The 12881-nt window shown below is 47.0% G+C and overlaps 1 protein-coding gene across 1 annotated transcript in view; it reads left to right on the top strand.

Annotated features, from left to right (window-relative positions):
• Positions 1 to 12881, top strand: part of IPPK (inositol-pentakisphosphate 2-kinase) — a 136208-nt gene that overhangs the window by 99282 nt on the left and 24045 nt on the right. Inside the window, exons 5-7 of the mRNA XM_014595391.3 lie at positions 2714 to 2835; positions 7859 to 7948; positions 8827 to 8885. Of these exons, the coding sequence (XP_014450877.1) occupies positions 2714 to 2835; positions 7859 to 7948; positions 8827 to 8885 (271 nt within the window). The remainder of the gene's footprint in view (positions 1 to 2713; positions 2836 to 7858; positions 7949 to 8826; positions 8886 to 12881) is intronic.

Below are 12881 nucleotides of genomic sequence, written 5' to 3'. Positions count from 1 at the left end.
ACAGACAGCCTCCCTGCCTGCGTTCTCCTGGCTCTACCCCAGTGCCTGCCGCGACTCTGGGACTTGTGGCTGCACGGGAGAATCCAGAGCAGTAACTTAAGAAAAAAAACAAACAATTTATTTGCATGCCTCCCAGTTTGCCGGGAAAAATGTCTCCACGTGCCACTAGTGGCATGAGTGCCGGGGGTTGCCGACCCCTGCCCTATGCTAACTACTCTTGAGATCCTGACCTGACCACCAGCTCCAATTTTAATAGTCCTGGAGCCATTATGGGCTTCAAATTGTGAGGAAATGAAGGGATGGTTATAGTTACCTTGCCCTTTATACCCTTGCATGGAAGCATAAGGAAACACTGGATGAGTGCACAATGCCCAGGGCTATTCAAAAGAGTGATTTTTGTGTGCGTGAAATATTGAGTGACAAGCACTGTATAAAAACTAAACAGGGTCTCTGCAGGGTGCAGAAGGTCTTTGGAGCCCCCCTTCATGTAGTTGAAGGCTGCTATCAAATCCATCCCTAGTCTTCTCATCTGCAGACTAAATAAGCCCAGCTCCCTCTGTAAGACTTATCTTTTTTTTTTTTTTTTTATCTAAGCTTTAAAACCAATTTGAGAGGAATAATTTCTTATAGGCACATAATAAGGCACATAATAAAGAAATTGTCACCATCTTAATTGCTGCTTGTATTCCAAGGTTAGTTTTTGAACCTGTGTTTTTTGGTGTGGCTATTCAGTCTAATTCTCTTCCCACATTTTTTTTTCTTTCAGAAATTGTTTTCCTAACAAAGGCAGGTCTGAATGTTAAGTTATTGGTCCCATAATTTCAGTTTTCCCCTCCACTAAGAATCCAGCTCAGAGAGTTTAGGGGCTAATAAGCATTTGCCCTGGATTTCTTTTGGGAGAGGGTAAAAAGTGCTTACCTTTTGAACTCTGTGCTAATTCTAGGTAAATAGCAGGAGTAAAGCATTGACTGGCCTAGTCACCATTTCCTTTGGGCATGGGAGGGATGGGAAATGTGGAGGGTGGTGTCAAACATCTGCAAATTCCTTTTTACAGAGGATCTTGCAGAAGTTTCGGAGGATCCTATGAAATTTGAAAAATCTATGCATTACTGTCCTGGGGCAGCAGTTGCTTTTGGAAGGGTGGTAATAAGTTAAGGTGTGACATTTTGGTAAGCACCTTAGCACAGCCTCTCTCTAAAGGAGCTTCAGTGACTGAGAAAGAATGAGGGCAACAGGTATAACCATGCACTAAAAATAGTAGGGAATTTTGAGGCATGAGGGGATTGTTCTTGTTTCCAGATCTGCTGTTACTGAATGGTGTATGAAACTATTGAGGGGGGGAGGGTATTATAGTCCACATTTTTTTTTCTTCTCCTATTACTAAGGGTCTCTCTAAGTATGCATCCTTTTAATTTCTGGAAATGATTTTTCTGTTACTTTCTTTAGTAATAGAAATAGTGTGGCAGATAATACACTTAAGAATAGCCATAATTTTATACTGTACATGAATTGTGATAGCATAGTTGGTAAGTGGCAATTAAAGTTCTTTGAAAAATAAATAGAAACATGAACTGTCTTTTAGAAGCATGACTAAAGCATGTAACACTGTCACACAGTTCATTACCAGTGGCATTCAGGAGCCACAGTATGGATTTCCACAGTTTCTATCTTTTAGTCTGAAACAAAAATCGAGTTTCTTTCTAAAGAAAGATATTCTGACAATACCAGCAGCAGTGTTTGTTGTTGGGTGGGCTTTTTGCATCACTTAAGAGGGGACAAATATGAATGGGGGAGGACATGATATATAGCTAAATCATTTTCTAATGACTTAAATAGGGGTTGCAGGTATATCCAGCTCACAGAACTGTTCCATCCAGCCTTCCCCTAGCAGACTACTAGAAGCTGGGCGTCATAGCCTGCAGCAGAATTAGGAGTCCCCGGACCCCAATGGATATGATCATCAGTGACAGTCCCCTCAGACCTGTGCTTCTACTCAGACAGAGCTCTGTGCCATTGCATGCCTCCTGACCTGTGCTGCCATCTGGACTTGGACCTACACTGCCATCTGAATGTGGTTCCACTGTGGCTGCTGCTGGCCTCCCAGATTGGGCTTGGGAGAAGCTCCTGCATTTCAGATGTGGCCCAGGGCCCTGGAGAGTTTGACACCCCTGACTTAGAGGAAGTGCCAGCAGAGTAGTATTACCTCTAGATCACCATCCCACAAGGAAATGAGTTCTAGCCAAATAGACCCCTACATGTATTTGGCCTACACTCAAAAGACCACTCCATCCAGGAAGAGTACAGACCATCTGCAGACACTTCCTCAGCAAAAAAAAATGAGCAGAAAAAGGGTGTTTGTGCCCGAAAGCTTGCTAAGAAGAATTTTTCCAACTATTTGAGTTGGTCTAATAAAAGAGATCAGATTTACCCAAAGAACCTTGTCTGCCTATGTCCTTAGACCAACACAGCTACAACCTACACCCCTGCTTCCTGTAGATCCTTGTCCAAAGTGTCTCTGATTATAATGCCTTGATTTGCAGCAGGCGGGTGAGTGGTAAATGTTATAAGCCTTAAAAGCAATCTTGAATAATGGCCTCATCCTACATTTACCACTTAATTCTTCCCTTTTTTTGAGTGCAGAACAATGTAACTGCTGTGTGTAAAATTTACATGGTTAACTTCCCCTGTTTTTATTCTTTTGTTTTTCCCCCAGAGTCTCGCTGTGATAAAGACTTGGACACGCTCAGTGGCTATGCTATGTGCCTTCCTAACCTCACCAGGCTGCAGACCTATCATTTTGTGGAACATCGGCCAATACTTTGTGTAGAGATTAAGGTGAATTTTGTCAATTTGGAAAGAGTTAGACTGATGAGTTTTCTGTAGCTCATCGAGTTAGATAATTAATGTACTACATTGCCATTAGGAGCATGAGACAGAAGGGGCTTACTGGACTGTCAGGTCTTGTTTTGTGTTTTGTAGTAAAACCCACTTCATTTTTCTCATACCTAAAGATCTGTTAACTTCTATTCTATATTTATTCATACCCAGTTGATCTTTTGCTGGTGGTTTTTTGGTTGTTTTCTGGCCTAAATGGCACTTTTCCCTCCCAGTTATTCACCTCATAAGTGTATTTGTAAAAGTGATCATATTCCTCTCTGTCTTAGTTTGTTAAACTAAAAAAACTGAGCTCCTTAACACTGTCTTCCATAAGAAAAGATTTTTCTCCTCTTAACCCTTTTAGTCCTTCTATGAACATGTTGCACTTCATTTTTTTGTTTTTTTGTTATGTTTTGGAATGGTGGCGATGCGTAGGGAGTGCACAGGGGTACATATGTACTCCCTGAGAGCACTGGTGCACCCCCTGACAGGCAGCATTCCCTGCTTAGGCGATGGGCAGGGGGGGCAGGCAGGAGTGTGGTGCTCCCCCTGAAAGTGCCAGCTGGGGAGTGGGGCCACCAGGTGAAGTGCCACTGGGGAACCCTGACTCAGGTGGCACCAGTCGCCCATGTTTTGGGACACTGGTAACCAGAACTGCACAGTATTTTAAATAGGGGCTTACTAATGCCTGGTACAATGCTACTAGTATCTCCTTGTCTCTAAGGTCCCTTCTACACATGCAAGTAAAGGTGCAGTGGGATCTAATGTACTATTCACTCAGTTGCCCCTCCTACCATGTCATGTGTATGGCAGAAGGTGTGATTGTGGAATTGCACATTAGACCCCATTGCTGGTGCTGTGGAAGTCTGATCCTGGGCTCAGGATCCCTACAATGGCAAAAAGCAAACTCTTGCAGCTGGAAGCCCCCTCAGCTGAGGGGCTTCCAGCTGTAGGGACAACTCCACCCACCCCCATGGCTGAGAGGTGCAGCTGCAAAGACCTTCCCACCTCAGGGATTTCACATCCCCTAGTGCACAGAGATTGTTGCCACGCCTTGCAGCTGCTTGGACACAGCTGAGTCCTGGCACTGGGAGGCATACTGAAGGGACCCAGCACCTACAACTGCTGCTGTGTCCCAGAGTCTATAGTTTCTGAGGCTGTGAATTCTCAGCAGTTGTCCGGCTTGGCAAGATGCACCCCTGTGGCTGGGAGCCCACAGCTGATGGGGCTCCCAGTCACAGGGGACACCCTGCTACACATGCAAATTAAAACTTGATGGCAGCCAGCTATAGTTAGTATGCATTTTCGAAGTCTAACTTTATAACTGGCTGGAACTTTCTATCCTGTAATAAATACTTTGCTAGTGTAGCTGGTCTCAAGGTAATTGTGCAATTAAGCAACTAATTGCTTGATACTTATAACACAGGGGTTTTCAACCTTTTTTGGTTGGTGCACCCATGCCCGTGGCAAAACGGAAGTGCCCCTGCTTCTCTGTGCTGCTGCTGTGTACCCCTTGGGGCCTTCACAAGTACCTCCAAGGGTACATGTACCCCTGGCTGACAACCCCTGCTGTAACTTGTAGAGGGGGCCTAATTGACATACCCCTATGCCTTAGAACAGTGATTCTCAACCAGGGTACCCCGAGATCTTTTCAGGGGTTCCACACAATGATAGTACTGCTCAGTGTACAAATATGATTCTCAAGATAAACCTAGAGATTTCAAATAGGACTCCATAATGTTAAAAACATTCTGACCTGTTGTGGTCTTCCTGAGTTCTTTGCAGAGAGATTGCTTTACTATTTTTCTACAGTAAAAATGAGCAAAAACTAAGAACTGACACTTTCTGATGGGTGCCTTGAGTCTAAAAAGGTTGAGATTCCTTCCATAACTATATTGAATTGAGCAGCACCCTGTTTAAAAATCTTATTTATTACAGTGCTTATTTCTTCGCACAGGGCATGGGCAGGGATAAGCATGCGCTTACCTCCTTGCACTGGGGCCAGGCAGGGCTGTGTGTCCGCTTACCTCCTTAAAAGCATGCATCACCCTTAAAAGAATCTTGCAGCAAACAGGGTGTGCAGCATCCTAGTTGAGAATCGCTGCCTTTGAGCCTTCACATCACACTGACAGTCTCTGGTCATCCTCTTATTAACCAGTACCTCCCAGGGTCCTTTCTTCTCAGATGTCCATAGTCTTGTTTCCCCATCTTATGGCAATTTTTTTTACTGTTGTTGACTCCTGAGTTGATAACTCTGCATTTCATAAAATTTTTAATGTTGTATTCTACAAGATTGACATGGGAAGATGGAGGGAGCCTGGTCTTCATTCATCTTAGCAGCATCTCCTACTTGAAATGAGGATACATCTCCTAAGTTTTCATGAGGATACATCTATTTTTAGTATCAAGTTTACTAATAAAAATATTTAAACAGGATAGGTCTTTTAAGATTGGTCCCTGAGGAGCATCATTGACACTCGTGTAACTGCTCTCCAGTCACATAACCCACCTTTCAACATAACTTGTAATCTCCTTTTCAGCATCTTCTTATCTGGCTCACAATTGTGCAATGTCTATTACCCATCTTCTCTCTCCAGTTTGGCCAGTAACTTCCAATGAGGCACAGTATGAACAGCTTTACTTTAATGTAGATAAACTAAATCCACTACATTATACTTATACAAGAAGGCTGTTAAATAAACAAAACTACCTCTAGCAACTGGTTGCTTCATAAGTAGCAAAGTGTTCAAATAATGAGACAGAAGTTCCTCAAAAAGTACAGGACCTGACTTGTCCAAAACAAGTTTAGTAGGAGCTACAGTTCTAGTTTGTACTAAGTGCTTTTCAAATAGAAGAACCAGCAGCATACCTACAGGCTGGGGAGCTCCCTTCTTGTCAGTGCAGAGGCAGAAAAGGATCTTGGAGTCATTATTGATGCCAAAATGAACATGGGCTGACAGTGTGGGGACGTGGTAAGGAAGGCCAACCGCACCTTGTCATGCATCCACAGATGCATCTCAAGCAGGTCCAAGGAGGTGATCCTCCCCCTCTACGCGGCACTGGTCAGGCTGCAGTTGGAGTACTGCATCCAGTTCTGGGTGCCACACTTCAGGAGGGATGTGGACAGCATTGAGAGGGTCCAGAGGAGGGCCACCCTACGAGGAGAAGCTAAGGGACCTGAACCTGTTCAGCCTTCACAAGAGAAGGCTGAGGGGGGAGCTAGTGGCCTGTTACAAACTAGTCAGAGGGGACCAGCAGGCTTTGGGAGAGTCCCTGTTCCCCCGAGCACTACCAGGAGTGACTAGAAATAACGGTCACAAGCTGGCAGAGGGTAGATTTAGATTAGACATCAGGAGGTGCTACTTCACAGTCAGGGTGGCTAGGATCTGGACCCAACTTCCAAGAGAAGTGGTGCTGGCTCCTACCCTGGGGGTCTTTAAGAGGAGGGTAGATGAACACCTTGCTGGGGTCGTTTGACCCCAGTGCTCTTTCCTGCCATGGTAGGGGATTGGACTTGATAATCTGTCAAAGTCCCTTCCGACCCTACAAACTATGAAACTATGAAAGGCTCGGCGGTGCTATGCTGGCTAGCACTATAGAAGAAAGAGACTTGCGGGTCATGATTGACCATAAGATGAACATGAGCCTGCAATGCGATGCTACGGCTAGTAAAGCGACCAAAACGCTGGCTTGCATCCATAGATGCTTCTCAAGCAAATCCTGGGACATCATTCTCCCCTTGTACTCGGCCTTGGTGAGGCTGCAGCTGGAGTACTGCATCCAGTTTTGGGCTCCACAATTCAAAAAGGATGTGGAGAGGCTTGAGAGAGTCCAGAGAGGAGCCACACACATGATCAGAGGTCAGGAAAACAGACCTTACAATGACAGCCTGAGAGCCCTGGGGCTCTTTAGCCTGGAAAAGCGCAGGCTCAGGGGTGATCTGATAGCCACCTATAAGTTTATCAGGGGTGACCACCAGTATCTGGGGGAACGTTTGTTCACCAGAGCGCCCCAAGGGCTGATGAGGTCAAACGGTTATAAACTACTGCAAGACCGTTTCAGGCTGGACATAAGGAAGAATTTCTTTACTGTCCGAGCCCCCGTGGTCTGGAATAGCCTGCCATTGGAGGTGGTTCAAGCACCTACATTGAACACCTTCAAGAATAAATTGGATGCTTATCTTGCCGGGATCCTATGACCCCAGCTGACTTCCTGCCCTTCGGGCGGGGGGCTGGACTTGATGATCTTCCGAGGTCCCTTCCAGCCCTAATGTCTATGAAATCTATGAAATATTAAAGCTGATTTCCGTAGTGAAAGGTACGTGCAACTATTCTGTTTAACAATATGCAGTTTACACAGTGTGGTACTTGCGCAGTTCAAAAAGAAGGAGACTAGAAAACTCTGACTTCCTCATAAAATACTATTCAATGACTTGCAAGAGAAATTTGCAAAAGAAGAACATGTTCCTGTTCCTCACAATGCATAAAGGTGGTTTGGATAATTCCTTCCCCTCACCACCCCCTCAATCTTTGCCTGCCTCTGGAAAAAATGGCCAAATAGTTAAAACATCCTAAAATGTATTTAATCTTGGATTAAACCTATTTGTGTCCCATGAGCTTGACTTTAATCATGTATACACCCAAACACTTGAGACCAAGCTTTCTTTGCTCAGTATTTAAATGCATCTTTCAGTATAAGGAACAAAACTCCCAGCTGACTACTATGGTTCTCCAATAAATAGACCATGAGTATTTCTGATCTTTCTAGGGAATGGAGAAGCCAAAATCCTCCTAGGCTTTTTTATACATTATTTTGTGTGCGTTTTTTAAAAGGGCTTTATAAGATAATAGGGGAAAAACACATAGGCAGATGTGCCTTTCTGAATCTTTAATCACCTTTGTTTAGACAGATTAGGGCTGGAAAGGAATGTTTATAAGGAGTGCTATAAATCCACATTGAAAAAAATGTTTGCTTTTTGTAGCCAAAATGCGGCTTCATTCCCTTCTCCAGCCACGTTTCACAAGAGATAAAGCATAAAGTGTGCCGCTACTGCATGCATCAGCATCTAAAGGTAAATCGTTAACACATTAAGTCTGCTCCCATTTGATGATTGAGTTGACTGTGTGCTTAATTTTATTACTTCTGTTAAAATCCTTGTTTACCTGTCGAAACTGTAGGGTTGTTTATTTCTCTGAGAGAGTTAATAGAGTAGGTGCTTGCATATTTGAGTTACTGCCTCAGAGTGTAGTGATTTGCTTTGACTATTTCTGCTGTTGACTTGCTGAACTGTTTGTTAAATCATACAGTTCCATCAAATATGGAAGTAATTTGATATTAGTGTGCAAAACCCACCCAAATCATTCACTTGACCACTAATCTGTGCATGTACTAATATATTCTTAAAACATCATATGACAGTTCATGCATAGAGTGCAAGGTAACAGAATTTTACCAGTATGAGAGACTTTCTCCTTGAATATTATGCAGTTGAGTTGAGGGTGACTAAACCTTTTAGATCTACTACCTTTGGCCAGCAGGGGGCTGCCTTACTCCTGTTTAAAACGTACCAGGTGGCTTAAAGCCAGACAGAGGTGAATTGCATAAATGTACTGTTGTAGTAATATAGAAGAATTTATAGGCTGCATGCAGACATGGAGAAAAAGCATGTGCTTTACTGAAAGAAGCAGTGTTTGTTTGAGCAGGCTTTGCAGCATCTATATAGAGTGGGAGCTTCAGTGGGGCTTTTTGGGACTTTTAGATAAAACTGATTCAATCAATTCAGTTATTAGATAAAAGTGCCAAAACCCCCCACTAACACACTGCCTCTTCTGGGCATGTGCTGGGCTCGGTGTGGGAGCTTGCTGAGTTTAAAGCATGCTTCATGTTTTTTTTTCCCATGTCTGCAAGCAGCCTTAGTGATTATCTCCAGTAATGCATTTTTTTCTACAGGTAGCAAATGGAAAATGGAAGCGATTGAGTAAATACTGTCCCTTAGATCTCTTCTCAGGGTAAGGAAATCTTTTGTTTGATCCTATGCATTTGCTGATTGACTAGAGGCAAGGATTTCTTACGGTGATAACTTTTTTATTGGATCAACTGTGTAGCTTTGGAATACAGGATATTCTTAATCTGGTCTGAGCAGTAAGAGCCAAGACAGTATAGTTAAAAAACAACAAAAAAAATGAAATTCCCAAGGGCAGAAGGTAGACAAATTAGCAGAAGAAAAGAAGCTAATTACTGGGTGATCAAGGCCTATTAAAAGGGAGGAGGATCTTTTGTACCTTTCACCCCTGGGGAGAATTCAGAGATCAGTTATCTAATGAGCAGGGATCCTGGTTTTCCCTGTTTAAAATTGCAAATGCTCTGATAAAAATGCAGATCCTCTGTTTAAAAACTCCAAATCCACTATAAATATAGATAATAAGGGCTGTGCAAAACAGCACTGTTTTGTTTCAACTTCTGTTTCACCATTTCAAAGGGACGGTGTTTCACTTTGTCATTTTGTTCCATTTCAAAGCACTGTTCCATTTTGTTTTTTCAAAACTGTTTCACTGTTTTGATGTGTTTTGCCGTTTCGCCCATAGGCTATAATGGGGAATCATGAAAATGCTTAAAACTTTGTAATTTCTTGCGTGATTCAGATGAAAATTGCAGGGATGGTAGCCCCTTCTGAGGGCATGAAGGGTGACAGGTTTCAAGGACCTAGGTGCAGAGGTTTCTCAGAAACTGCACCTCAGACTGTTCATAGCAAAACCTGTGACACTTGCCAGCAGCGGCTGTGCCTGACTTCTCCCAGGGATGCGGGTCCCCGGATCTGCGTGCCAGATGACAGGAGGCTATGGCTGCTGCCTGGGGCCAGTCTTCCCGGTGCTGTGCCCAGCAGTGGTCCCAGGTGGCGGCAGCAGCAGCCTCTACTCACCCGGCGCGCAGATCCGGGTTCCTGCACCCCCCAGGAGGAGTCTGGTACAGCCCCACAGCCCTCCCAGGAGTGTGGGCCCCCAGATCTGTGTGCCAGATGACAGGAGGCTGCTGCCGCTGCCTGGGACAGTGGCAGCAGCAGCAGCAATCTTCCTTGTGCTGCACCCAGCACCAGTCCCAGGTGGCAGTAGCAACCTCTTCTCATCCAGTGTACAGATCCGGTGTCCCACACCCCCAGAAGAAGTCAGGCAGAGCCCTGCAGCCCTCCCGGGGGTGCAGCTCCCAGATCTATGCATGGGATGACAGTTGCTGCATGGGTGGGCCAGCGGCAGCTGCAGTCTTCCCAGCACTTGGCATAGGCTGCACCCAGCACCGGTCCCAGGTGGCAGTGGCAGCCTCCTCTCATCTGGTGTGCCAACCCAGGGGCCTGCACCCATGGGAGGACTGTGGGACTGTGCCGGACTCCTCCCAGGGAATGCGGTTCCCCAGATCTGCGCATAGGATGACAGCAGATTGCTGCTGTCGGCTGGGACTGGCGCTGAAGCCAAGTCCAGCTTCGAAACTCAAAACATTTTAAAACTTTTGAAATGTTTTGAGTACCTTTGTTTTGTTTCAAAGCTGTTTCGAAACCTTTTGTTTTGTTTCTATTTCGTTGTTTCAAGCTCAAAACACAGCGAAACAGCTTTGAAACTAAACACATAGCGAAATTTTGCACAGCCCTAACAGATATAGTGTGTGTGTGTGTGTGTGTGGATCATTTGGACATAATGTTTTATTGATATATTTACAGTTTGAAAGCTTACCAGTGCCTCAGTCACTATAATACAATACATTCTGAATACCTATTAATTTTGGTTTTTGACTTTGGGTTTTTCATCATTGAAAATCAGAGCTCCCCCTACCCCCTTCACTCACTAGGATGCAGGTCCAGGCTCCTCATGCCCAAGCCACAGTCCCCTGGCCCTGCTGGTGCCCCTCACTCTCCACACACAGCCTGCTGGTGACAGTCACCCCAACCCACAGCCCCCTACCAAAGGGGGACCCCAGCTGCCATGGTTATGGGGCCAAGGACCTGGGTCTGCAGCCACCTGCCCTCCACAGCAGCAGCACCCAAGCCCTGGCTGCCACCTGCAGGAAGTGGCTGTTGCTTCTGTGGCCTGAGTAGGGAGCAGAACACAGAGCCCAGGTCCCCCTCCCCTGCAGGTGGCACGGCTGGAGAGGAGCCCCTGGTGGGGGTGGGCTGCTCGCTGCAGACTCAGCATCCCCACCCTGCTGCCCTCCCCCTGGGGTCTCTGTGGCCCAGCAAGCAGACCCTAATGCAGCAGGGCTGTGTGGGGAAGTTCCTTGCTGCTGCAAGCCCTGTGACACCCTGCCTGCCCGGCAGTAGTGTGGATGCCAGCACAGAGTTGTGCCCGCTGGTGCTGCCAGGCAGGCAGGAGGCGCCTCACCAGGGCGGTGCAGGGCTTGCAGCAGCAAGGAGCTTCCTCACCTGGCCCTGCTCTGCCCTGCTGCACTGGGTCCTGCCCACTGGGCCATGGAGGCCCTGGGGGGAAGGTAGCAGGGCAGGGAGCCCCAAGCCTGCAGCAGGCAGCCCACACACAGATCTGGGGGCAATGTGGCCCCCTAACCCTCCCATGAGTGCATGCAGCGGTGGGGAGCCAGCCCCACCACCCGCAACCCCTTGATGAGTCACCCACAGCTGTGGCTTGCCCTGGGCCCTACAGTTGCACATTTCAGCCCTGGGCTGCAAACCCCAAACACTGCCCGGCTGGGCAACAGTCCCAGCCACAGCCCCAGCCCTGCCTAACTCCCTCCTTATTTGGTCCTCAATCCCCCCCTTGCCACACTTACCTGCATAAACTGGTTTCCAGGCTGCCTGGCAGCTATGTGCATATACATCAGGGGTGGGCAAAATGTGGCATGGGGGCCAGATGCAGCCCACCAGGCCATTCTATCTGGCCCGCGGGGCTCCTAAAAAATTTAGAAAATTAATATTTATCTGCCCCTGGCTGCCTATCATGCGGCCCTCGATGGGTCACCAAAACTCAGTAAGCGGCTCTCCACCTGAAATAATTGCCCGCCCGTGATATACATGCATGTGGTGCCCCCTTCCTGACCTCCCTCCTCTTACTCCCCCCGGTCACTTGCAGGCTGGAACTCCCTTGATCTGCCCCCCACCCCCCACATCTCTTCCTTCCCCCCTCACCAGACTAGCATTGGCTAGTATGTATCTATCCTACCAGCTGGAGAGAGCTCTCCACACTGCCAGGCTGTGCTCCTTGCTGCCTGTGCTACACTGCGCATGGGCACGGGCCATTTATCGGCCAAATTATCAGCCTGATATGGCTGATTTCCAATGTATTAAATTTTCTTTATATTGGTGCTGATCCAATATCAGACCAATGTATCAGTGCACCTCTAAAAATAACATTATCAGCAATCAGCTTTTTTGGCTGGTGTAGTAGATAATTTCACCGATTTAAATTCTGTGTGCATGTGCACAGCCACAGTATGCACATGGCCAAGAATACAGCCCAGCAGCTTGGAGAGCAGCATCCAGCCAGTAAGTCTGTTGGGGAGGGGAAAGGGGGGGGGGCGGGGGGCAGATCAAGGCCTCTGCAGTGAGGGAATTGGGCAGGGGGAGGTGCTGCCCAAGTAGGGTAGTGAATGTGACCCTGCCAGGAGCAGGATGAAACCACAGGTGGCTCGTGTGGAGGGAATGGTGTGTGTGGGGGGCAGCTCCCTGCTGCTGCACGTACCCCTGGGGGAAGCACATGCCCCCCGGTTTTGTCTGCCTGGCTGCCCGCTGTGGGCTCGGGGCAAGAGGCTGTGCTGGCTTTTTCATGGGGGGGGGTGCTGCATTGGGGCTGCGGGAGGGGCGGGCAGCAGCACAGAGAGATTCATAGATTCATAGATGTTAGGGTTGGAAGGGACCTCAATAGATCATCGAGTCCGACCCCCTGCAGGAAAGAGTTCTGGGTCTAGGTGACCCCAGCTAGATGCTTATCTAACCTCCTCTTGAAGACCCCCAGGGTAGGGAAGAGCACCACCTCCCTTGGGAGCCCGTTCCAGACCTTGGCCACTCG

Source organism: Alligator mississippiensis, chromosome 12 (genome assembly GCF_030867095.1).
Source record: "Alligator mississippiensis isolate rAllMis1 chromosome 12, rAllMis1, whole genome shotgun sequence".
NCBI classification, from domain to species: Eukaryota; Metazoa; Chordata; order Crocodylia; family Alligatoridae; genus Alligator; species Alligator mississippiensis.
Note: the sequence above shows the minus strand (reverse complement) of the source record. Positions and strands in the feature narration are given on the sequence as shown.